This window comes from Chionomys nivalis, chromosome 15 (genome assembly GCF_950005125.1).
Source record: "Chionomys nivalis chromosome 15, mChiNiv1.1, whole genome shotgun sequence".
In the NCBI taxonomy this organism is placed as follows: domain Eukaryota; kingdom Metazoa; phylum Chordata; class Mammalia; order Rodentia; family Cricetidae; genus Chionomys; species Chionomys nivalis.
The window spans coordinates 39,475,017-39,502,496 of NC_080100.1; the positions used below are offsets into that span (position 1 = coordinate 39,475,017).

Sequence of the window (27,480 nt, forward strand, 5' to 3'; positions counted from 1 at the left end):
CATTTGATTCATTGTACTCACCAGAAGTCCCTTCAGGAGGGAAAAGACTTGAAACTACATAACATCAACAGCAAAATAACGAGAAACAAAACCCACTCTCTGCTATCTTCTGTCTTTAGTCTTCCTCAGAGGTCTCTCTCAGTGTTCCCCTACTCAGCCATGCCTTCTGCTTCATAAAGTTCAAAGCCCAGGTGTGAACTGAAGCACGTTGTTGAATGATATTCTGTGCCGACTCTTAATACCTTGCATGGCTTGTTCTCCTTTTCCATGGATTGTCACCAAACCCTAGATAGGCTTTTTAAATTATGGGCCGACTCAGAATCTCTTCTCGGTGTGTCATGGCTTTGGCTTTGGTCTGTGTTCCTTCCTGGCACATTCTCTGCATTGCTAATAATATACTATGTTTACTTAGTTACCTATATTCGGACCGTAAGAGGATTTGAGACTGCGCGTAAGGAAATAGCAACACTTAAAGGGGTGGAGACTGTGGCACATGGATGAAAGACTTAGCTGTGAACTAAATAAATGTCAGTGCAAAAAGAAGTCCTAAGAGCTGCATGCTGTTGTTTTTAAGTAGAGGGGAATAGGTTTACTAGGAGAAGGAATTTTTTTTTAATGGTTTCATAAGGTAGTTATATAAGGGACTGTAATAGAACTTAAGCTTTAACAATAAGGTCTTGACTCTCTCTGGCAACAGTATGCTTGTAGGCAAGTGACTCCAGCATTAGCTAGTGTGACCTTGCCAACAGCATCAAAGACCCAGGTTCTGTCTACTCTATCCCTCAAGCACATCAGCCTGACTTGCAGGCTATTTTCTGCGTGGGCACAGAGCAGCTCCAGGGTTTACACGACAGTGCAAGTAGCAGATGCTCTCCTCTCCATGTCTTTTTTAAAGATTGAAGTAAATCTTTTCTAGAAACCATTTCAAAGATTTCATCTAATTGACCAGAATTCCACAAACATGCCCCCTCTGTGAGCCATCACTGCCTAGGGGAGTAGGATTGTCGTGACTTTTGTTGAGCACTGACTCTGGTCCTGAAACTGGCCATTTCAGAAGTTTATGACGGCTGGAAGCAGAGTGAGGCTGCATAGATTCAGGCTCTGTAAGAAGGATGAAGGAAGGGGTGGTGCTCAGGGGTTGAACTCTTGCCTAGCATGCTTGCTCCTCTGAGTTTACTCTAGGGCAGCAACAGAATTACATGAAAATAGAAGGGTGGTTGTTTGTTTTTGTTTTTGGTTTGTGTGTGTGTGTGTGTGTGTGTGTGTGTGTGAAATTGACACAAACTAGGGTCATCAGGGAAACGGGAACTTCAGTTGAGAAATTGTTTACATCGTATTGCCTTCACGCAAGTCTGTGTGGCATTGTCTTAATTAATGTTTGATATAAAGAGCCCAGACCACTAGGGGTAGTGCCATCTCTGGGCAGGTAGTCTAGAGTTATTGAGCAGGCAGAACAAGCCATGGGGAGAAAGCTCCTGTTCAGGTTCCCGCGTTGGACTGTTCCCCTAGGTTAAATTTGAAGCATCAAAATTTGCTACTCTGGGAAAAACGTTGGTTTAGGCTAGGAGAAGTTTCAGGGACATTCAGTGAATGTTTGTAAAGTTGCCCTTTTCTCACTGGAACATTAACAGGGTGACTTAGGGCGGGGTTTGTAGATATACTGAAGCATGTTATTGCAGGTACCTTTAACTAAACAAAAGAACTTGAAGGACTTGGTGTTTCTTACCAGCATTTGTTAGTTGTGTTTGCTCCTTTGGAGGTTTTATTTAGAAAAATTCCGATTTAGCACCCTAGTGCCTAGAAGTATTCAGTAATTTTGCTCAGGTGTGTAATGGGGGAGTGGCTGTATGTATTCACAAGATAGTCATTGTTATTTTAAACAATTATTGATAGTATTTTATTACTATAACTATTAGATTCAAACCCTCCATATATTTTAGCTTATTAGAAATCTAGTCTCTGTGTTTCAATTAAAATATAACTGCTTTCCTTGAATCTTCATGAACAAAATGAAATTTCACTTTCATTTGGGGCTTTTCTTCAGAAGAGAGTTTCAACTTTGTGCTTTTTGGTAAGATTTTTTTGTTGTTTTTTTGGGCTGGTGATACATATAGCTCAGTGAGTCAGAAAAAAAGTTTTACACCTTTTTCAAACCTAAATGAGTATAATTTGCAGAAATGTAAGTAAACATAGTCTGTCCTTTAGTTATGTTTTGATCATTAAAGGAAGGGAATATATATATATATACACACATACATACATATATATACACATGCACACACACATTCTTCATTGTGCTAAGTCCTTTAGCATCAAAGAAAGCAAAGTTGAACATTTTTTACTATGTAAGTAACAGGCCTGGAGACATGGCTCTTTGGTTTTGAGCACTTACGTTCTTCCAGAGGACCTGAGTTCAGTTCTAAGCACCCAAATGAGGCAGCTCACCACTGCCTGTAACTCTAGCTGCAGGTGAATCTGATACCCTCTTCTGACCTCCACAGACTCTGCACTCATTGGCATATACGCACACATAAATATAAAGATAAATCTTTTAAGAAGAGGAGGAGGAGAAGCAGCAGAAGCAGGAGAGAGAAGCAGAGGCAACAAGCAAACATTTTTTTGTGGTGCAGAACTTGAGACAAAGAAAAGTGCTTCTATAGGGACCAATATTTGTTGCAGTTGAATTGAAGTCTAGATGGCATATGATGGCCAATGGAAGGAAGCATACCGTACTCAGTTCTAAAACTCAAACTGGGATCTAGACTTTCTAAGACCTTTCACTTTATTTTGAGTTGATATAATGTGTCTCTTACCTTACATTAGCCAGCCACTGTGCCACGTGTGCTTTATCGTCTCAGCAGACAAAAGCATTGCAGCTTCAGAAAGACTAAGGCCACGGGTGAGTTGAAGGCCAAGGTGTTTCTTGTTTTCAGGACGTTTCAGCCCAAGGTTCCTGCTGTGGGACTGCACGGGTATGCACTGACTAAACCAGATGCAGTGTTCCCAGAAGGCGTTACTTTTAATTGTCCAGAAGGACACCCACCATGTCACTGATTAAGTTTCTGATATTAGCAGCTGGCCTAAATCCTAAATTAACTTTTGAATAGTTGACTTTGGAACTGTCCTTCCCCTCGATTGGGGGTGAAACACTGAGAGAAACCAAACTTTTGCTGTAGTTTATTGGTTAGAAACATATAGCTCTGATAAATTTCTGAGTTCTTCTGTTCAGTGTTGGGAAATTGTGGGGTTTGTTCCATTGATGGTGATTCACTCAGCATTATTCATCTCTTGTCTCCTATAATGAGTGCTAGATGAACAGGAAGCTGTGTTTCTATTACCCCTGCTAATGGTGGAGAGCAGTGGTGCAGATAATCAAAATAGAATGATTTCTAACTGTCCTGAAGCTATTGGTGCCACCGGGGACAAGTTTCTCATAGCACAGTAATTTCATTTGGAATATGAAGTGGATTGTTCCATAATCAGTAGTGTTTTGATGATGCTTCTGTTGAAGTCACTGTGTGTATAGTCTGAAGATGTGCATGAGTTTGGGGAAGTAGTTTAAGTGCAAATCTTGGGATATTGTTTTTTATGTTTTAAAAAGATACAAATTGTTAACTTTTTAGTGATTTTTGGTTCAAAAGGTTCCTACAAATAATCTTAAAATTTTATCATGTGGATCTATTTTGCCCCCCCCCCTTATGTAGGTAGCTAGAGTTAATCTTGAGATACTGATCCTCCTGACTTGTTCTCCCAAGTTCTTTATAATTTACTGTAGTAAATGCCCAAGTTGAATGTTCCACATTCCCTTTGCTGTGGCCTATTTTTAAACATTTTTTAACACATATATAATTAAGAAAACTTTTTCTGTATGTGTGTTTACAGGTGGGTGTGGAAGCTAAAGGTCAATGTTGGGTGTCGTTCCCAATTGCTCGCTGCCTCAGTTTCTGAGACATTGCCACTCACTGAACCTAGAGCTTGCCAATTTAGCTACCCTTTCTAGCTAGCAAGCCCAGGGATCCTTCTTTCACCACCTGTGTAGTGCTGGGTTCACAGATGTGCTGCTGTACCCAGCTTCTTTGCATGGACTCAGGGATCAGACTCAGGTCTTCATGCTTGTGCAGCAAACACTATTGTCTGAGCCAGCTCCCCAGCCTATAAAACCAAGAACCAATCCAAAACAAATCTTATTTATCTAATCTATTCCTCTTCATTTGCTTGAAAGAAGCATTCATGTTTTCAGTAATTTTGAACGCTCGCTTCATTACATGCAGACAATTTTACTTAAAGTCTGGTGATTGTTTTTTAATTGTAGTTGTATGTTGATGTGTCATCATGAAGTGCCAAAAGTAACAGAGGATGAAGAACCACCCACAGAACAAGACAAGAGGAAAAAGATGGTGAGTTACAAGCCTAACTGCTCGTTCTTAGTGTGTCCGTCTGCCTGTAGATCTGTCTAGTCATTCATCCCGTGTTGGAGAATCCAAGTTGTCCAAACTTTGCCCCTCAGACAGAGTTGATGGCTGTCTAAGAAGAGCAGAAGTTTTACTAATTAAAAAAAATGAAATTCCAAAACCATATTTAAGTTTAAAAAAAAAAACAAAAATATTTCGAGGAAACTGGATTTTTTTCCCTATTATGTTGTTATCTCTACAATGACCCTTCTTTGATCTGCATCGTAAGATATTGTAAAATGCCTTAACTGCTATCCATTAATTCTTGGTATCAGAATCTGATAAGAATAAAGAACAGGAAGCTAAGAAACTTCTGAAATAGATTACCTTGAAATTTATTTATAATTTTTAATACTTACTTGGACCATGAATGTAAATAGACAAAGTAAGCGTTGGGAATATTTTCTGATCTCCTGGCTTCAGCACCTACTGTCTTCATTGTGCCTTCCTTCCTCTCTTGCAAAATGACAGCAGCAATGTTTTCTAGCCAACATTAGTACGCGAGTGAACATATAACATTTGGGAGGAAGACTGGCAGCCTGGAAGTCGCTATGTGCTTTCATCGTGATTTTTGCCTTGTTATTCTTTTCAGTCTTTCAGTTGCCTTGCCTTCATCTTCCAGGACTTGATCCTGACCTTGTGGTTAATACCGCATTGCTCTAATAGCCTTCTTTTAAACCCAGCCCAAGTTTAGTCCCTTTCATTTTCCTTTTACACTTAGAAACCGTCTTCTTAAAGAATTATTCTTGCTTTTCGGGGTGGGGATGGAGGGCTAGTCTTTAAAGACTGAGCCATCTCTCCAGCCTAGAAATGATTCTTAACACCAAAATTTGAACCTTTTTTGTGCAGTTATGTGTGACCTTGAATAGATTACCTTGTCTTGTTTTGCCTCATCTGTGAGATCAGAAGGAAATTGGGTTAGTAGATTGCCAGGACTTGTCAGCTAAAATCTTTTTTGATATATTTTTAAAAACCATTATTGCCATTCTTTCTTTTCCGAATACATAGTGTTTATGAGTATATCTCCAGAAATATCTCTTCTTTAAATTGAGACCTTTGTTGCTACCTACAATGGACCATATATTCTCTTCACTTATTGCAGTGAGAGGGCTCTGACATAACTTCTTGGCCATTGCCAGTTCTTGCCTCTTATTCCCAACTTTATGAGCATTGCCACAGAAAAATGTGATAGCATTTTCCTTATAACATTCTAAATTATTAATGAATAATAGGTTTTATAAATAATATTTAGAATTCCTTTGCTCTTGTATGTGGTCTTGAAGTAAATATATATTGTGTTAACATTTTCAATACCTTACTCTGCGGCGTCTGGTAAAGATATTGGCTTTGAATAAAGGTGTGATTGCATCCTTAGCCATGAACAATATTATTGTGACTGTAGTGTTCATTTTCTCATAACCTTAAACCAAAAATTAGTTTTACTCATTTCTTTAAGGACAAAGTATAAATTGTTTAACTTTATCCAGTAAATATTATTATACAGTAATATTTTTAACATCAGAAGCTTTGAGAACCATTTAGAGATTTCATAGTTATTTTGAAGGCAAAGGGGATGATAGTAGATGATTTTGAATTATGATTTTTTTTTTTTAAAAAAAAAACCAAGCCCATTTTCTTTTACATTTTAAAAGGAAATTTTTTACTAGGAAGAAAAATACTGAAACTTCTTAGGTCCAAAACAGAAATGAAAATACAATTGACTAATGTCTCTGCCTCAGGCCCTAAAGATCAACATGTTTCCGTGGTTGCTTTGTTTTGGACTTTCTTCAGAAAAGGACGAGATTAATATGTCAAATTTTCCTTAGGTGATTTAGTATTTTTTAATTTTTAAAACTTTTGCGGTGCTGAGGATCAATCAAAAGTCTCCAGGCACATTAGGGCAGGACCCCTCCACGGGATCTCACCCTCAGCCCTCTGCAGACTTTCGTCATTGATAGAATGAGAGTTCCTTTTAGGAAATTAATCTTTTAATGCAGTTTTCTTTGTTCTTTTCATTTTGAGGAAAACAATTCTTGGAATATCAAGTGCAATTTGAGTATTTTATTTAAAAATCTAAGCTTCATCTTTACATATTATAGTTTAATAGTAAAATTTAGGTTTCATGGCATTTTTTTTTTAGTGAGAGTTATGCTAATAGGTTAGTGTTTGAAGTTGCAATTTTTATATGTGAAATGATTTATTGTGTAGTTGTAAGTTAAAGTTTTGAAACTCTAGTTTTGAATATATGTATGCTCTTTGGTATCCACTCTTAAATTATTATTTTTTTTCTTCTTATTTTCAGACAGGGTCTCACTCTGCTGCCCGGGCTTGTCTGTAGTTCACTGTGTAGACCAGGCTGGTTTTGAATTCAAAGATCTATCTGTCTTTCCTTCTGGCAGAGCTGAGATTAAGAGCATGGATTACCACACCTAGCTTATCTTACTACTGTCCTTTATTTTTAAATAAAGTTCTGTATATGTACAGTATATAAGATTTGCATCAACTGTAAAATGACCAACTCAGGTACTTAGAATATCCATCACCTCACACCCTTGGTTATTGTGCAGAAGATACTTAAAATCTGAACCCTTCAAAATGTCCATATTCTTTTCCTCATTTTTTGTTTTTTCTTTTTAAGATAGGGTCTCAAGTAGCCCAAACAAGTCTTGAATTCTCTATGTATATCAAAGATGACTCTTAACCTTTCTGCCTCTACCTCCCAAGTTTTATAATTATTAGTATCATGTGTCACCACTTTGAGCACCTTCATAATTTTCAAATATATGCTACATTACAGATCAGATATCTCTCATCCAAAATGTTGGGCCAGAAAAAGGTTTCAGATTATTTTTTTAATTTTGTGGTATTTATATTGACTTATAAATCTTACCTAACCCAAAATGAACAAAAATATTAAATTTTGGAGTATCCTGTGAGTGCTCAGAATTTTTTAATTTAAGAATGCTTATCATATATTTACTACATTCCCCACATTAAACTTACTCCTCCTGTCTGTCTAAACTTCATGTAGTCTGGCATCTTTTAGATTTCCCTAAGAAAGCATCATTAATGAAACATGCAGTTTATGCATATTGATGAGATAATTCTGAGGGTAAAAGTAAGATTTTGCGTATCTGCTGTTGTAAGTGACGGTCTGGTTTAATATATCCTTAATAGTTACATAACTTAACAATGGCAGTATAAGTAACTTTATACATTATTAAGCTGCACTGTTGGTGGGAGCAGTATAATGCAGAAGTGTCTACCAAGGCAACATTTATTTGACTTTAAAATAATGATAGTTGTTCGTTTTTACTTTTACTCTTTGGGCTCTTTGCTCTTGGGGGCCCGCCACCCAGCTCCCGAATAAGTCACACACAGAGTCTTATTATTACTTATAAAAGCCCAGCCTTAGCGTGTCTTGTTTGTTACCAACTTTTCTTATTTTATCCCGACTACCTTTGCCTCTGGGCTTTTTCCTTTTCTTCTGTGTATCTTTTACTCTTACTCCATGGCTGGCTGGGTGCTGGGTGGTTGGCCCCTGACATCCTCTTCTCCTGTTCCCTTGCTTCTCCTTCTCTTCTCCCAGATTTTTCCTCCTATTAATTTTCTCTGCCAGCCCTGACTGTTCTTTCTCTTGCCTCACTGTTGGCCATTCAGCTCTATTTTTAGACCATCAAGCATTTTATATATATATACATATATCTATATCTATATATACACACACATATAGATATAGATATAGATATAGATATTTTTATCTGTCTATTTATTTATTTGATTTTTCGGGACAGGGTTTCTCTGTATCTTTGGGGCCTGCCCTGGAACTAGCTCTTATAGACCAGGCTGGCCTTGAACTCACAAAAATCCACCTGCCTCTGCCTCCTTAGTGCTGGGATTAAAGGTGTGCTCCACCACACAGACCATCAGGTATTTTAGACAGGCAAAGTAACACAGCTTCACAGAGTTAAACAAATGTAGCATAAACAAAAATAACCCATCTTTACATCATTAAACAAATGTTCCATAGCATAAACAAAAGCAATATACCTTAAAATAATATTCTACATTTCCCCCTTTTGTCTAAATAAAACGAAAGGTTTTAATGGTAACATAGTAAAACTATATACAACAAAAACAGTTATCAAATAAGAATTAATTTACAATATTCAGTATATTTGCATTTAGCATATTCAGAGAAAATACTACGAGTCTTAGTGAATCCAAGGTTTTATATCTAAATTACTTTCTTTCATAATTAAAGAAAACTGCAAGTATAACTATCTAGTCTTAACTTCATCCAAGACCCCAGAAGGATGAATGGAGATATGTGTGTGTGTGTGTGTGTGTGTGTGTACCTAAGTAAACAGGAAATGCATTGTAAGCATATTCCAAGACTCTAGAGAGACGTCTGATTGTCTGGACAGCCACCTAAAGTTTCTCTGTAACGTTGGTGCATCCATCTTCAGCCTACAGGCCTCAAGTATCTGGCAGACTTTTCAGTGAAGCAGTAAAGTAGAAGGACTGTTCTGTTTTGTATTGGGAAAGTTTATCAGTTGCTTTCCTCTGTATATGGCAGAGTATCTTGCAGACTCTTCATTGAATCAGGAATTTTGAAGAACTGTCCTCCCTTGTTTTAGCAGAGTTCAACAGTCTTTTTTCCTTTGTTCCCTGCCTGTCCAGTCTGCACAGCACATTGTCAGCAGTCAAAGGCAAAAGCAGTTTGTTTGCCCAGTGGCTAACCTTGCCATAATGAAAGCAAACTCCATAAGGAATTTGTTCAGTGCCCATCTTCTCTGAAGTAAATTGGTACTGCCAGGAGCAGATGTGTCTCATTGTCATGAAAAACCTTAGGTTAACAAAACATTTAAATGCCATATTCTGTAGGTCCTTGACGTGTTTGAAGACTATTCATCTGTCTAAATATATCTCTGTATGATCTAGAGAACATGTCTTAACATATCTACAAGTTTGTTATCAGTGACTAACTACTAACCTATGTTTCTTAATTCTCCCAAATAGTTTATAATAATAGCTTTCAAAAACTAGAATTTTACCTTACATTTTTGAATGAACTGCATAGGTATAATATCTTAAACAAGAGTAGAGACATATATACAATATTTTGTAACAAAATAACCTTAAATTGGTATTAATATATAAAATTCCTTTTAAACAAAAGTAGAAACATATATACAATATGTTGTAACAAAAATAACCTTAATTTGTATCAGTATACAAAAGTCCTTTAAACAAAAGTAGAAAGATATATGTAGTGTAACCAAATTAAATTTGTATCAGTATACCAAAATATATGCCAATGTAAAAATCTGAGATTAATAGTTGTCTTTTTATCCTATTTTCCTATACCCCCTAAATATGACAAACATCCATGACCCACCAAATAACAAAGTCCCCCAGAACCCAGCTCATAAGAATGAGGCTCTATACTTTTTGTTGAATGTGGGTGAAGTCATTTTTGTGGGTGGGTGGATATTCCTGAGTATGTGAATCAGTGGGTCTCTGTTTCTTGTGTCCTTTTTTTTTTTTAAATTGTTTTTATTGAGCTATATATTTTTTATGCTCCCCTTCTATCCTATCCCATGATCCCCATGCTCCCAATTTACTCTGAAGATCTTGTCTTTTTCTACTTTCCGTGTAGATTAGATCCATGTCTCTCTTAGGGTCCTCTTTGTTGTCTAGGTTCTCTGGGATTGTGAGTTGTAGGCTGTTTTTTTTTGTGTGTGTGTGTTTTATGTCTAAAAGCCACTTATGAATAAGTACATATTGTCTTTCTGCGTTACCTCACTCAATATGATGTTTTCTCGATCCACCCTTTTGCTCACAAATTTCAAGATGTCATTGTTTTTATCCCCGCTGTGTAGTCCTCCTTTGTGTAAATGTACCACATTTTCCTTATCCGTTCTTTGTTTGAGAGGCATTTAGGTTGTTTCCAGGTTCTTGCTATGACAAACAATGCTGCTATGAACATAGTTGAGCACATGTTCTTGTGGTATGAGTGAACATCTTTTGGGTATAAACCCAAAAGTGCTATTGCTGCATCTTAAGGTAGGTTGTTTCCTAATTTTCTGAGAAATCACCATACTGTTATTCAAAGCGACTGTACCAGTTTGCACTCCCACCAGCAATGCAGAAGTGTTTCCTTTACCTCACAACCTCTCCAGCACAAGCTGTCATCAGTGTTTTTGATCTTGGCCATTCTTACAGGTATAAGATGGATTGATTTGCATTTCTCTGATGACTAAGGATGTTGAGCATTTCCTTAGTGTTTTTCAACCATTTTAGATTCCTCTGTTGAGAGTTCTCTGTTTAGGTCTGTACTCCATTTTTTTTATTGGATTATTTGTACTTTTGATGACCAATTTCTTGAGTTCTTTGTATATTTTGGAGGTCAGCCCTCTGTCTGATGTGGGATTGGTGAAGGTCTTTTCCCAATCTGTAGGCTGTCGTTTTTGTCTTGTTGACCGTGTCCTTTGCTTTACATAAGTTTCTCAGTTTCAAGAGGTCCCATTTATTCATTGTTTCTCTCAGTGTCTGTTCTACTAGAGTTATATTTAGGAAGCGGTTTCCTGTACCAGTGCATTCAAGTGTACTTCCCACTTTCTCTTCTATGAGGTTCAGTGTGGTTGGTTTTATGTTGAGGCCTTTGGTCCATTTGGACTTGAGTTTTGTGCGTGGCGATAGATATTGGTCTATTTTCATTCTTCTACATGTTGATATTTAGTTATACTGGCACCATTTGTTGAATATACTTTTTTTTAAGTCTCCTGATTTTAATAAATAATTAATATGGAATCATTTTGAGTAGGTAGTTCCTTCTGGAACTGTCAACAGTTCTTGTCCGTCTGTAAAGCTTTTATTTCAGCATATGTTGATGTATTTAACTATTACCTTGCTTGCATTTATAGGGATATTAATTTTTACTTCAACAGTTTAGCGAATACTTTCGTACTTAAAATCTGTTTCCATATTTTATTTTTAATATTTTACTCTATTTTTTTTAAACTTCTGTTTTATTAGTATTGGTGTTTTGCCTTCATGTGTATCCTTGTGAAGGTGTTAGATCTCCTGGAACAGGTTACAGATTGCTATGAGCTGCCATGTAGGTACTGGAAATTGAACCTAGGTCTGCTGGAAGAGCAGCCAGTGCTATTAATCACTGAGCCATCTCTCTAGTCACCTACTTCCATATTTTCCATCATTTCCTTAATATTTGCTAACATCAACATGATTCCTTGTTTTGAGAAATTTTAAAGATTTTATTTTATCTATATGTGTATTTGTGTAAGTGTATGCCACATGTTTGCATTGCCTACATAGGTCAGGATCCTCTGCAACTACACTTAAGGATGGTTGTTATCATTTGATGTGGGTGCTAGGAACTGAACTTGCATTCTCTACAAAAGCAGGAAGTGCTAAACCATCTCTCCAGCCCCAGCAACATAATTCTTAAATTTTAATATTAAGTTACTGTTTAGAAAATAGCACAGATTACTGTTTCTCATTCTGCAATAGTATAGCACTATTACTGTTATTTTCATACATCTGTATACTTACATATGTACATATCATTACTTATGTGTTGTCACGTGTAATTATGATCACCTACCATTAAATCAGATCTCTTAAGGCTCAATTATTAAAAGTCTGAATCCTTCAGAATACATAAACATGTTTTTGAAAAAAATCTAAATCCTCACACTCTGCAATTCTGTGCTTGCTCTTAGCCAAGCAGCATGTAACGACCTGCCGTAGTTGTGTAACTGCTTCTCTTGACCTGCGCTCAGTGGCAGTCAAGTGCATCTTCCAGTTGCAGCACTTTTCTTCTTTAGTAATCCCATGACTGCATCTTCAGACAGTCAGCATATGCAACAAAGCATTCATCCTTATAAGCAGTGTTTCCTCTGCTGCAGTGAATTCTTTCCACAGTCTGTCTGCTGGCATATTTGATCAGCACTGTAATACTGTGTTAAAAAGCCTCTCCCTAGTATTAGCTTATCAACAAGCTGATTTTTTTTCTTACTCTGAAAACTCACATGTTTAATGTCCCTTTTATTTATTTATTTATTAAAGATTTCTACCTTCTCCCCGCCACCGCCCCCCATTTCCCTCCCCCTCCCCCAGTCAAGTCCCCCTCCCTCGTCAGCTGGAAGAGCAATCAGGGTTCCCTGCCGTGTGGGAAGTCCAAGGACCCCCCACCTCCATCCAGGTCTATTAATGTGAGCATCCAAACTGCCTAGGCTCCCACCAAGCCAGTACGTGCAGTAGATTCAAAAACCCATTGCCATTGTTCAAGGTTTGTCTTGTGTCTAAGTTTTTTTTTTTCTTAAAATTTGCCAACTGTGGCCAGTCAGAGTCAGGTGAATCAATGTGAGTTCAAAGCCAGCCTGGTCTACAGAGTGAGTTCCAGGACAGTTAGAGCTACACTGAAAAACAAACGAACAAAAAGGTCATCTAGTACATTGTATCTAGATGATACTAAAATGTGCAAAGTGCCCTTTGAGACTGTATAACTTCATCCAAGACTAACTTTATAAAAAATAGAAAATACTTCACAGTTGTGGGCTTAACGTTGCTTTCCTTACAAACAAGACTCCTCTGATGGTGGTGCATCATGGAAGCAGGAAGCCTGGAAGTTCCAGGCCAGTCTTGACTACACAGTAAGATGCCTACTCAGCCAAATGTCCTGTGAGAAAACAGTTGTCCAGCATGAGCTGGGTTTAATGCGTCACAGTGCACTCACTTATTAAACCAACACTGATTTGTAACTCAAATTCTAGAAAAACTCTTGGAATAGGCAGTTCATCCTTTGACATTAAAATGGGATAGAAAGTAATGAATTGAAGTAATCCAACTGAGATATAATAAAGACACAAATTGATAACCAGACACCCTCCTGAGATAGCAAGTTTTCCTTAGATGGAGCTAAAATGTTAATCAAAAAATAGTTTGAGATCGTAGTGGTCAAGATCCCCCACAGCAGGCTACATAAGGGCAATCATAGATACTGGGAAGGAAAAGGCTATTGAGCATGACTTTGGAGTTTAATAAAGCAGTGGCTTCTAACATGTTTTTATTTTCTTTATTTTAGTTGAAACTTAAAACTGATTGCCTGCTGATATCAGTATTGTTCTTGATTATTGCAGGCAGTCTTACTGTTACATTCTTATTTAGTTGAATTCTTACTGAAAACCTTAATCAGTGAGATCAGATACTGCTGTTCGCTTGGGTGGCAGTGTGGTACTAACTGGATGTAATAAAAACACCCAGAGCTGTGGGTGAAGAGTTGGCCCCCACATGGGGAAAGTCTCTTTTCACTAAACACAGATAACACATCTGGGAAAACTAGGCTACCTCCATCATAGCCTTTTTTGGTCTTCATTTCTGACTTTCCTATCTACCACCTTTCTCCTGGCTTCTACTGGGGGAAAAAGTTAATATCCTGCTCAAAGTTTTGCTCTCAGTATGGGAACTGTTATCTTAAAGAGATTTTGAAAATATAAGTGACCTATATTATTAACTTAAAACCATAAATAAAATGATTACAGATATGAAATACTATTTCCCCAAGGAAACTTTTATCAATGTGGTATGTACCTTCCCAGTATTTTATTGGCACATATAATTATATGATCTTTTGTATTTTGTAGGTTAGAAATGTTACATTATATTAACATATACTTAAATATAAAATATTATATATTAATATATGTTTATATTTTATATATAATCATATTTATCTGTATTTCATAAGTTAAAAACATTTTATATTAACATATTTATATAAATATATTAATGTATTTATATATTATATATAATATTGTGTTTCTCTATATTTATATATATATATTCTGTTAAGTGTTTGTTGGGTATAAATATACAGATATATTTCCTTGAATATCAATTTGGATTTGCATCATTTCTTTTAGTGCTTGCACATAGTGAAATTCTATTGAATGAATTTCCATCTCACCCCCATACCCTGAGTATTGAATTCAGGGCCTTATATCTATTAGGCAGTTTCTCTGCCACTGAATTACATTCTTGTTCCCTCATGCTTTTTGAGCAGCTATTCTTTAGACAGTTTTTGCAAAAGCTTGAAGACCTGAGTTATATTCCAAGCACTCACGTAAAAAGCCAGACATAGTAAACCTAGTTTTAGGGAAATTCCTTAGGGCTTGCTAGTCAACCTGTGAGCTCCAGGACCAGCCAGGTTAGTCTAAAATTTTTTATGTCTTTTTTTTCTTTCAGCATCATTTGAATGCAAGAGAGTAGTTGACATTAGTAACCATAGTGATTCAGACTTGGGTGTTTGGCATGCATTATTCTTGAAAGGACAGCCTGTCACCTTAAGGAAAACAATGAATAGTGTATGTTGCTTACTGCTAAATTTGAGCAATCAAGCAAAATTAGAATTTTGGAAATCATATATATTTTATCCCCCTGAGTTTGATAGCTCCCTATTTATTTTTCACATGTACTTAACAGTGATATTAAGTTTAGAATATTTTGATAATGAAATATTTTTAGCATTTACATCATTCAGTAGACCTGTATTTTGTAAATGACTAGTATTAAATTCATTGCTTAAAAAGTCATTCAAGGGTAAAAGATTTATTTAACTGGCAAGTAGACCAATAGATTTTAAAGTAACAGAAAATAGAAAGTTCATAGTATGGTTTGAGATTTCTTGTTGTTATCTGACCTTTAAGAAAATACTACTTGTGAGTTTTATAGTATTTTTAAAAATACACCTGTAATGATCTAAAGTGCTTTTAAACGTTCATTCTTTCAGTTACATATTCAAGAAGGACTGGTAGTTTGTTTTTGTTTGTTTTTCCATTAATTTAACCCAGATTGGTAGGACAAGAGATTGAATACAAAAATAGATGTGAAGATTTATTTTTTCCTATTAGAAGGAACATTGCAGGGAGTTGTTAACAGCTAAAATAATTCTCCTTGAGTCTGTTGTTGTAATCCTTTAATAGCTATAGATGCATGTCTTAAATGATTTTGACTTTGATAAACAAAATTACATTATGTTCAGAAAATTAGAATGCAGGCTGTTAGAATTTCTTTAAATAACCAGGATTCTTGCCAGGCCTGTGGTTCAGGTCTATAAGCCAGCAGCAGACTTAAGGAAGGAACTGTGTGAGCCAAGCCCAGCCTGGGCTGCATGTAAGCTAAATCCTGTCTCAAAAACAAAAAGAATCTTAACTTTTGTGTGTTTTAAATTAGTCCTAAAACTCAGCTGCTGGGCAAAGGTGGTTTGTGGGGCTATGAGAATGACTCAGTAAGCAAATCATTTACATTGCAAGCACTGGGACCCAAGTTTATCTCCAGAACCCATGTGAAAATGCTGGGCATTGTGCCATCCTTTTAACCCCAGTGCTGGGAATACTGGCAGGAGGGTCTGGGGCTTAAGGACAAGCTAGTCCAGCATAACCGGTGAGCTCCTGACCAATGAGAGCCCTGTCTCAAAGGTGAACGGTGTTCCTGAGGCCGACACTTGAGGTTGTCCTCCAGCTTCCACATGCACATTCCACATGACTACCTGCACTTTTTAAGCAGCTTCTCTCTAGTGGTCAAACTCAGGGCTTCCTGCTTTCAAGGCATTCACTTTACCAAGTGAACTGACTCCCCAGTTCCAAAAAAGAGGTTTAAGTTTCCTTCTACCCTGCTTTCTTTCTTCCTCCTTCTAATAGAGTCTCTGTCTCTTGTAGCCGAGGCTGACCTTGAATCTGCAAGTGTAGCCAAGGATAACTAAAATAATGAACTCCTGTGTCTGTGTTCTGGCTGCTAGGATTACATGGGTATGAACCATGCCCGATTTTGTGTGATGCTGATTGGATACAGAGCATCATGCATGCTGTGCAACCTACATCCCCAGCCCTTTTCTTTAAAACAAAACAAAACAAAACAAAACAAAACAAAACAAAACAAACAAACAAAAAAAACCCACCAAAATAACAGGGAGGGTATCGTCCATTCTAGATTGGCCCAAATTTGCTGTGTATCTAAGAATGACCTTGAATGATCCTCCTCCCTCCATTTCCCATGTCCTAGGTTTATGTGTAACTTACCACACTCAGCTGTTTACTTTTATTTTTCTTCCTTTCATTATTTAGAGAGTACTTTATTAGTTTCTGTCAGAGCAGGAAAAGATTCTCAAGAAAATATTCAAGATTGTAGGTAGCCAATGTATACTCTAGAGTAGGAGAGGGCTTCCTGGCATTTTCCAACTCCAGGATCTCACCCCATTGCTCACCATTCAGTTATTGACAGACTTGTTCCTTCCAACGCATAGCCGCGCCATGGCTTATGTTCACATGTTCAGCTCGGTTGCCTCGGATCCGAGTCACAGAAATTATTTTCTCTGTGTATTCTACCTGCCCATCTGATGTGAGATTCCCCTCTGTATGCTGTGATTACCATTAATGAATAAAGAAAGCTGGCTTGAGCCTATAGCAGGGCAGAACAGAGGTAGGCAGGGATAACTAAACTGAATGTTGGGAGAAAGAAGGTGCAGTCAGAAGCCGTGGAGCTGCAGCCAGAGACAGACATGCCGAAACTTTGCTGGTAAGCCACAGCCCCTGACAATACACAGATTAATAGAGATATTAAGATATTAGGATATAAGAGTTAGCCAGAAATACACTTAAGCTATTGGCCAAACTGTATTGCAAATAATATGGTTTTTGTGTGATTATTTCACGACTGAGCAGTGGTGGAACTAACTAGCAGCCTCCTACAAGCAACACCCATCCTCCCTTCCTCTAACTCTATCATATCTCCTCTGTCATAACACATACAGTTCACATTCCTTAGTTCCAGCTATGCAGTACAGCCACTTTCAACAGTTGAGTGTGTTTGTTTTGAGCCACAGTCTCACTGTGTGTCTCTGGCTGGCCTCAAACTCACAAAGATTCTACACTTTTTTGGATCCTGAATTTTCATGTCCCTGTAACAGCTGGATATTGGCAGTCTTTGTTTAGGAAACTGACCTTGGGTAGTCAGTGTGCCCCTTTCAAATAGTGCTTGGTGACTGACTTTGAAACTGTCTCATTTCACATGAACTTGATCCTTAAACAAAAAGCAAGACTCTCTGAGGATTTGGTACAAACTTATTTATAGTTTTAAATCTCGAGTGCATTATAGCTATCCAGTGGTTCCATTTTTATGTGGGTTAAATCTTGGTATGCTCAGTTCTCTGTGATTTTCAGAAACTGCCCCGATGAAGGTTAGATAGTGAGGCATATTTTTCGAGATGCATAAGTGGTGTTCTTTTCTATTGTAGCTTAAAGGGTTCTTTTCCTTTTAGATGAGATTTGATTTTTTTTTAAGTTTTTTTTTCTTTTTCTTTATTCTTCTCTCATACAATATTGTACATTTTTAAAGCTGTTGTTTTAAGTCTGCTTTGGTTTCTCACATCATTTAGCAGTATAGGCATTGCTGTGGACTTGTGTTGTGTGCCACCTGTCTATTAAAATAAGTACACAGCTCGTAAATTATGGGAAATCATTTTGAGCTCTCCAACAAACAAGCTAAATAGTTATGGAACTAGTCTTCCTTTCCCAGAGTTAAGTCAGGTCCTAAAGTACTGCAGTTTTCCACAGTCTTATTATGTCAGCAGATGATCAGAAAGGAAAATTTTCACTCCTCCAATTTCCCTGTCACATTCTGCGGTTTTGTAAACTAATGTTTTACTATTTGGAGAAGCACTTGCCTGGCAAGCACACAGTTCTGAGTTCAATTCTGAGACCTCCATTGTAAAAGCACTGACTGGCTAATCTTTCTTTCCTATATAGCTCCCTATTCAGCAGTTCCTATTCATAGCACCTGGTACCTCTCAGTTCTTTGCCTGATCGCTTGCCTTGTAAAATATATATTGATCAAGAGACTTGAGAGTCTCATGTGATTTGCTACATGATGTCATTTCCTGGAGCCATTGGAGTAATAAGGACCTGTAAGGGAGCTGTGTTGCCTGTGAATGGTTCTTATAATGTTCAAGTTTCTTCACCCCCTTAATAAGCTTATGACAGGCACCAATGGTATTCTGATGGGCGGGTTGGTGTGCACCTTCACTTACATTCAACACTTGGGAGTGTGAAACAAGATCTTAGTTTAGAGGCCTGCTTGGTCTATACAGTGAGACTCTGGATCAGAAACAGGGTCAAGGACAATCTGAGAACTCAGCATTTCGAAGGTAACACATAGGCTATAGATAGAAATCTAACTTTCCTTCAGTGTTTCTCTTCCAGTTGATTGCACTGCCTGGTATCCCTGCGTAGTAGGATCAGTGTAATGTGGTGCATCTTTGGTTTTATGCTCTATTTTCTTACAGAATTGACAAACATGGTGCTAGTTATATTTCTGAGGAATGATAGGATCAAAGCTATTGCCAAATAGTCATGCTTAAATACCTAACAGATTTGTTTTCTAATTCAATAACATCAATCCATATAACACATCTTTGAATATTCCATTTTATTACATGGTCATTCTGCTTAAATGGTAAACTGGCAAGAGGCAATATCTTGCATTATTAATTAGGTTTGTAAGTTAATTTGCAACAACACTATGAAAGAATGGTAAATGGAAACTAAATAATTTATTTACTCTTGATTATTTAATTAGGTTATTTAACAAGATGAAATTGGTTTTTATTTTAATGTAGAGAGGGGCTATTCCATCTAACTTTGTTGCTGGAAATTATTGCTAAAATTGGGTGATAGTAAACATGTTTTATGTTGAAACAGGAGGAACACAGCCAGCCTGGGCTACAGAATGAAACTGTCTCATTAAAAACAAAAATACCTTTGCTAAACATAAGGGGACATCTTAAAAGGTAGCATTTTTTTTATAAGATCCTAAAATATTTCCATATTTCTAACGTATTTTTTTGGTGGGAAATTTATCCCATTTTCTTACCTTTCCTTGTTATGAGATCTCTTCATTCGCACAGCTTTCTCAATGAGCTGATGCTCAGGCTATCCTGTGGTTGGCTATGGTGCATGTGTGTAGCGGAACCCCGAAGATCACATGGGTTCGTGGTGATAGAGCTGGATAAACTTAATTTAATGACTGTATACAAAAAAAAAAGAAAGAAATCACACTCCATTCAGGAAAATGTCAGTATTCATGAAATATTACAAAAATAAAGCTTGAAGAAAACCTTTAGTTTCTCAAAGTAGTAGTAATAGGTTATATTGTCTGGCAGCAGTGAGATTAAAGGCTAAGAAAATGTTTATCCTGTCACATAAAGTTTTCAAACCTTTTTTTAAAGGACGACTTGCACTTTTAAGCCAGGTGACATAAAGCAATGAGACATGAAAGCATGTGGGCATAGCTCAATTACTCATAGCCTCTAGTCATTTATTATCAAATGAGAAAGAATGAAAATAAATGACTTCAAATCTTCAAAATGTGAAACAAAGAAAAGCTAACCTTAGGACAATGGAAGGAAGTAAAGACATCAGTAGGCTTTAAAATGAGTTAGGAGGGAGAAAATGCTGGAACAAATGAGTAGATAGAATTGATTTTCTTGTGATACCATCAGCAGAGTAGACACCGCAGTACGTGCAGTCAAGGGCGAGCAAGATGGCTAGCAATGTAAGATGGTAGGGATGGCTGCTGAGATGACTTGGTGAGGACGGAGTAGAGAGCCAGCATTACCTCCTGTCCTCTGACCTCCACAGTGAGCCGTGGCATGCCATGGCTGTCCCCTTTCCTCAGTTTAAAGCGGCATTCTGAAACCTTAAAAATCTTTGAGATAAAAAAGGCACGCGGTGTGACATTAGGTAAAGAACTCTCCAGCAGAGATCCCAGACAACTGGAAACTCGCGCTTCAACGTGACTTTCCTATAGGGGAGAAGTGTAATAGGAGTGGTTAAGGAGCCACCGGAGCAGTGGCAGAGTCGTTCTGCTCACGTTCCAGCTGGGTAATACAGCATCTCTTCAGGAAGGGGAACGTGGCTGGTAATGAGCGATCAGCCCCTCTCACTAAATTTCTAGTCCATGTGACAGAACATGCAAGTGACCACAGGCTTAAGTGTTGACTAAGATGTGACTAAAGTTGTTAAGTCATTGAACTTTTCATTTAAACCAGAAGATTCCAAGAAAACAGATGGATCAGCCATGAAGAGACTTGAACATCATAGTAAGCCAATAATTATTTGTGTTGCTAGAATACACCAACAAAAAACTTGTTAAAGGAAGCAAATTGCATAAAAGTTCCTTTTATATGTGGACCTTGACCTGTGTTTTGGAGACTCTTTTGGAATTCTGAAGAGGGAAAAAATCAAAAGGACATCAAACTTTTAGGAGGAGAAAGGAGACAGGTGGATCCCTGGAGCCCATTGACCAGCCAGTCTAGCTGAATTGATGAGCTCTGGGTACAGAGAGAGAGAGACCATGCTACAGAAAGTAATGTGGGAAGACATCCAACATGAGCTTCTTCCCTCGTATGTACATGCACACCTACACTCACACATGAACACAGACCACACATGTACAGTAACAACAGCAACAACAGTAACAGGAAAAATACTAGTTCTTAAAAATGCTAACAAGTCTGAAAAAGAGACACTGTAGGTTTACCAGTGTCTGGGTGGGTAAGCAGTAGAGAGTACATCCCAGATACATCAAATACATCAAGAAATAGTAACAATAATTTCTGTGTCTGACAGGGACCCAATTGATCACTCAGCCATTAAAAGCATTTGCTATAGAATTGTTCTGTTGTTGTTATTTCAGACTATTTAAAATGTGGACATTTAAGATGTTCAATCATTTATTTTGTGTGTTGTATATTGTAACATGACTGTACACCTATGCATGGGGTGGGGTGTGCTTGTCCATGTGTGCTTAGGGACCAGAGAAAGGTGGCACATGTGCTGCTTTCTTACTTTACACATTATTCCCTTGAGATGACATCTCACCGAGCCTGGAGCTGATTCTCCGTTCTCTGTGCCCTTCCCCACACCCAGCTCCCTCCTACCTCTTGCACTGGATTGTGGGTGTGCACCATGTCCAGATTTTTCCATGAATTCTGGGGATTTGAACTCAGATCCTCATGCTTAGACAGCAAAGCACACTTACCTACTGAGCCATCTCCTTAGTCTTTTTATTTATTTTGAGACAGAATCTCTAGCTCATTACATTATGAATCCTAGACATGCAATTAAGGATGACCTTTACCCTTTCATCATCTTGTCTCCTGAGTGTTAGGGTTACAGTTGTGTGCCATTTAGAGCCTCAAAAATACTAGGCAAGTGCTCTACCTACTGAGCTAAAACATGGATGATTTGATCAGTGGGTATGACATTGAGTCTTAACGCAAATATTTTAGCTTCTCTGTCTAAGAAAATTAGAGATGCTACATCACTACTGCCAGGTGGGTGTTAGATGCCAAGTTCTCTTTGCCCTGAACAAATCCTTGTTGAATAAGAGGAAACACTCTCTGCTTTCTGGGAAGCCTTCTCCCTTCACAACAGTGTTGGGATGAATGGGTTGATTCCTTAGTGTAGCCTGGCTTGTGTGAGGTAAGGTAACAATTTTTCTGTCACACTGTTGTGTGTTGTAAATTGATTCTTCTTTTGCCTTGTCTTGGTCCTTTGACTTAAACAAGCTAGTCTTTTTATCTGTGCTGTTTGGTGTTTCCAGGTTGCTGACTTCTTGAGCTCAGATTGTGGAACATTTGAGACATGAATGAAGTCACAGAATTCACATCCTGTTCCAGTTGGAACTTTGTTGGCAGCCTGCTCTGCCCTCTTTAAGGCATCTTAACATTTGTTTGCTATGTCATGCCTAGGGTTCATGACTGTACTTAGCAAGAAGAGCTGTAGGTCAATCTGTGCAGTGTATTTCTTCAACAACAGGTATAGAATTTGCTAATTAACTTTAGAAAGCTATTTTCTTCAAGAACTCACTACCTGATAAACAGAGTAGGCATTCTGACTTTGTCACACCCAGAGGACTCCATGTCCTACCACAAAGTACTTAGCATCCATGTTCATTGCTGGTCTATTTACAGTAGTCAGGAAATGGAAATAGTCTAGATGACTGACTGTTAGTGAATGATATTAAAAATGTGGCATACATATACAATGGGACTTTAGGCCATAAAATGAAATTCACAAGAAAATTAATGGAACTGGAAATTATTCTGTTAAGTAAGGTAAATAGGAATCAGAAAGACAAATATCATGTTCTCCTGTGTGAATCCTAGCTTTTTAAATTTTTAATTGTTATTGTATGTGTATTTATAATGTACATGTGCAGTGTTCACATGCACTCTTGGAAGTTGGTTCTCTCTTCCCACCATTACGTGGGTTCCAGGAGTCAAACTCAGGTTGCCAGACTTGCATAGCAAGTGTGTCTGTACACTGAGTCATCTCATTAGCCCTGATCTGGCTTTTGATGTGGGGTGTGGGTGATTGGGTATAAATCATGAAACAAGAAGGGGAAGCCCCGGAGAGGGGAAAGAGGTGTTGAAAAAGGACATGGCAGAGTCAAAAAAGGGCTGAAAGGTGGTCAGATGGTAAGGGTAGCGAGCATGGTGATAGGGGAGAAAAATCAACAAAAATTATATATTGAAACTCTGTGTTTAAAACATCAGATATCTTTATTTACATGAAGATAATAGTTCTTTGAAATGCTCTGAGTGACTTAAGGTCTCATGCTTCTCATGACTGCAGGCTCTCTTACAACTACTGTTCACTAGTTGGGGAGACTTTTATGACTGCAGTCTCTATTACAATTGGGGAGTCTTGAGCATAACTTTTAAGCTCAGCTGCTTTTGCTCAGAACTGTCAGTTTTATTATGAATAATGCATTATATTTCTGTAAAGTCAATATACTCTATCCCAATAGGTTTTTGTAATTAAAATAATGTTGATCATTGCCATATGTTACTTAAGAAAGCAAATATTTAAAGAATGTTTTTAGATTTATTTATTTATGTGTAGAGTGTTTTGCCTGCATGTATGCATATGTACCACAGGCATGCCTAGTGGAGCTAGAATTTCAGATTAAGGTGAGCAGCCATGTTGGTTCTTGGAACCAAACCTGGATCTTCTGCAAGAGCAGCAAGTGCTCTTAACTGCTGAGCCATCTCTCCAGCCCCCAAATTGCAAATGTTTTCTGTAGCTGGCTCTCTTTGGACTGCCAACCAACTCCCGAATCATGTCACGGAGACTTATTATTAGTTATGAATGCTTGGTCTTGTCTTATACTTGTCCCACTAGCTCTTATAATTTAATTTAATATGTTTCTCTTAATCTATATCTTGCCTCGGAGAGTTTTACCTTTCTTTCATTCTGTATGTCTACTTTTCCTCCATTTCTGGCTGGCCTGGGCATCTCCTTCCCTTTCTCTCTCATCTGTTCTTCTCCATCTTAGATTCCTCCTCCTACTTATTCTCTCTGCTCACCAGCCCTGCCCATCCTCTACTGCTTTTTATTAGATCAGTCAGATACATTAGGCAGGCAAGGTGAAACAGCAACACACCTTTACATAATTAAACAAATGTAGCACATCTTTGCATAGTTAAAGTAATATTCCACAGCAGTTTTCAGATGTTCACCTTCAGCTTCTGTGCCTGCTGTAGAATAACGTGTTCAGCTCAGGAATGAGGCCTTGGTGTCCTCACTATTCCTCTCCTATCTCTCTTGCAGGGAATGAGTATGGACATCTTTCTTATCTTAGATTTGTTATATACTCGGCTTTGGTAATATATGGGGCCTGATTTAAATTTCATGGCACCTATATCTTTTATCCCTCAGTCATATTTTATCATCTATTTATACAACTCAAACAGCTGGAATTCAGCTACACTGGGCAAAGACATTCATGCACTCTGAAAGTGATGCAGATGTTCAGGATCACTAATGCTGGAATAAATGCTCAGCTTATACTAATACTGTATTGTTTTGTTATTGCAGTTATAAGTCATTTAATATCAGTGCCAGCAGTGTTAGTACTAAAAACTGTTTTTTCTTTTATATTGGTACAAATCGTAGGAAAAACAAACTGGTTGTATATATCAGGAGTCAAGATTTTTGATGCCCTAGTAATTCTTCTAAAATGGATGGGATAGGTATCCTAAGAAAACAAGGTGAAGTTCTGAGCATAGTGGCACAAGCCTACAATATCACTGTTTGGAGGTAGGCACAGGAGTTCAAAGCCAGCTTCAGCTACATTACTTAGTCTGAGGCTAGCCTTGACTGCCTGAGACCTGTTTTAAACAAAAGAAGCTGAAGTATAAAAAAAGGTGACTTACACAGTACACAAAACAGTGTTTGTGGTGGAGTATTCAGCAAGGTTATAGATAAAACTGTTGATACTGTGATTGTGTTACATGTGTATAATAGGTTAAAAAAAAAACAAGTGGCATCAGTTTAGAAATCTCTGCATGTATTCAGAAAGAATTTTGTGATAGTATAAGGTGAAGAAGAGTGCTAATGTGCAACTTATGTGCATATGTCTATGAACTTACAGGCGTAGCAGATGCTAATCACATGCTTAATTCTTTTGTTTACTGTGGTGGGGCTGGGGAGGAACAAATGTTGATCTCCTCCCAACCTAAAAACATAGGCACAGATTAAATGGTGTTGTTTTATAAACTCGGGCAAATAGCATCTCCTTACTTCCTGAGGGCATGGCCAAACTGTTGCACTCTAATCTCTGATTGTCCTAAGATGATAAAGCAAAACCCACAGGTGGGTTCTCTTCCTTGTAGGATGCTTTTTACTAGAGTCTAGCACTGTAGATAGATGAGTTCTCCGTTCTTGAGGACTGGCACATCAGAGAACTTACACTCGGAGGACCCCAGAATGCTGTCTGCCGTGGAGAGGTTACAAGACCACAGTGAGGCACGTGTAGGGTGTTTGTCTCTCTGACACTGTCTGCTTCTCTGTCCCACAGCTGGCCCTGAAGGACCCTGTGCACACAGTGTCGCTGCAGCAATTCATCTATGAGAAGCTCAAGGCCCAGCAGGAGATCCTGGGGGAGCAAGGCTTCCAGTCCCTTATGGAAACAGTGGACACAGAGATTGTCACTCAGCTGCAGGAGTTTTTGCAAGGATTCTAAGAGCACACGAGCCATGTGGCCGCCATCCCCTTCTGAAATAAGCCGACTAGCCCAACCTGCCATCTGTATGTGAGAGCCTGCTGAGATGAAGTCATTTGTGTAGGAATATAAAGAAACCAAGACCATAGATTTTTACTATAAAGTATAAAGAGTAAGTGTAAATCCCAAATATTAAAGTCAGAAAGCTATTCCTCAAAAGAATTTAATTTTATATTTATGAGGGGCCCTGTGTTTACTAGAGGTGCATTTATTGACAGTAGCTGCTTTGCTTCCTGTTAGGAGAAGAAACTCGTTGATTACCTTTTAATCATGAGCTCTTAACACTTGAGAAGATGAAGGTGGATGTTCTAGATGTTTTTTCTGCAACCCAAATTAGTTGAATTTGGTTGCCTTATCCTTTTTTTTTTTTTTAAGCTATTGAAACAAGTTTGAAAACTGAGAATGCTGTGCAAATGAGACAGTTAAATTTGTGCACCAGGGAATCAAGATGCCCCTACCCAGAGTATCTTACAAGAGAGCTGTTTTCATCTGGGGGAGAAATCAGATGGTTTTACTTTCATTCTCGTAATCCGATACAGGAATTGGTAAAGGCACTTGTAACTTTACTTTCAGTGCATACATGGAAGGCCCACTGAAGTGACCCTGTCGTACTGCAGTGCCAAGTATGAGACCTCTGGTCATGCTCTGGCCCTGTTCCTTTGCCACATGTGAAGGCCAGTAGCCCCGTGAGCACCAAGTCCCCTTCCTGCTGTGACAGTCATGCTTGACTGTGACAGGCTGCTCAGTATTTATCCATCTCAGGTTCCTCATTGCAGGGGTGTGTCAGCACCTCTGTGCCATGGGTGCGCCTCAGAGGACCCAGCAGCAATCCCCAGGGTACTAGCACTGACATCATAGTCTTCCTTCCTGTCCCTGTTACACTAAACGTGTAAGGGAGAGAATTGACGCCTTACTTTGCATTACTTGCCATTGTGAGGAAACTTTAGAGCATCTTTTAAGAAATACTCAAGAGCAAGATTGGAAATGTCGTATCTTTCTATAGAGATTTGGGTACAGTATGTAACTGTGGGAAAACCACTACCCTTTGTAAGCTATGGAACCCATGTCTACGGATATATGATGTTTTCAGCAAAGAAAGAAAATATGGTCCAATTAAATTTTCCAAAGATACCTCATCTTTGACTCATTTGTCTGTTTTTCTTGCCTCCACAACAAAAACATAAAACAGTTCATTAAAACTTCCCAGTAGATTATAAAGAAGGTTCCTCTTACACTATGGTTCTAGTCTTTCACCCGAAGATGGTACCAATACTGCAGGTTTCAAATCTTCATTTAAAGACCAAGCAGTCCTTGACAGTGATGTTTCTTTGCCATTGTTTCTCTGCTACAAGATGGACATGAGAATATCTTTCTTGTGCTTAATTATTTTCATTTTAAGCACTCCCAGCCACGTCACCAGAAATCCCTAACACCCCAGCCCCAGCCCCAGCCATAGGAAGCGACTGCCTTCTCGTTCTGGACGAAGTGTGTTACAGTGCACAGAAAAGGCCGAGCAACTGCTTTGCAAGGCAGCTTAATTTCAAAGCTTCCCGAGGAGAAGGATGTGGTTCACTTTTAAAATTGTGGATTAAAATAGTTTTTATAAAAAGCTCTGAAAAAGTATTCATATATATAATGTTTTCTATGCATAATTAAGGTTTTCTGTAATTATTGGTTTACAAGGTTCTATCCATTGACATATTGTAGCAACATACAGATTTTGATGAAGCAATTCATCCAGTCTTCCTATTGTACTATATATAGCTTTTGAAGGAATGGTCATTTCTATTGCACTAACATACTCCTTTTCAGTTTATTTTATATCCTGGAGAGCTTTTCTAACCCTCTGCCAAGGCCCATGTGACCAGAAGTACCCTTC

General features: G+C 38.0%; 1 protein-coding gene across 7 annotated transcripts in view; it reads left to right on the top strand.

The window, feature by feature from the left end:
- Ipo11 (importin 11) overlaps positions 1-26,737 on the top strand; it is a 148,201-nt gene extending 121,464 nt beyond the window's left edge. For all 7 annotated transcript variants that reach the window (XM_057789847.1, XM_057789850.1, XM_057789848.1 and 4 more), the window contains 2 exons: positions 4,313-4,397; positions 25,398-26,737. In XM_057789847.1, coding sequence (XP_057645830.1) covers positions 4,313-4,397; positions 25,398-25,562 — 250 coding nt within the window. In that variant the 3' untranslated portion in view covers positions 25,563-26,737. The remainder of the gene's footprint in view (positions 1-4,312; positions 4,398-25,397) is intronic.
- Positions 26,738-27,480: the final 743 nt, after the last annotated feature.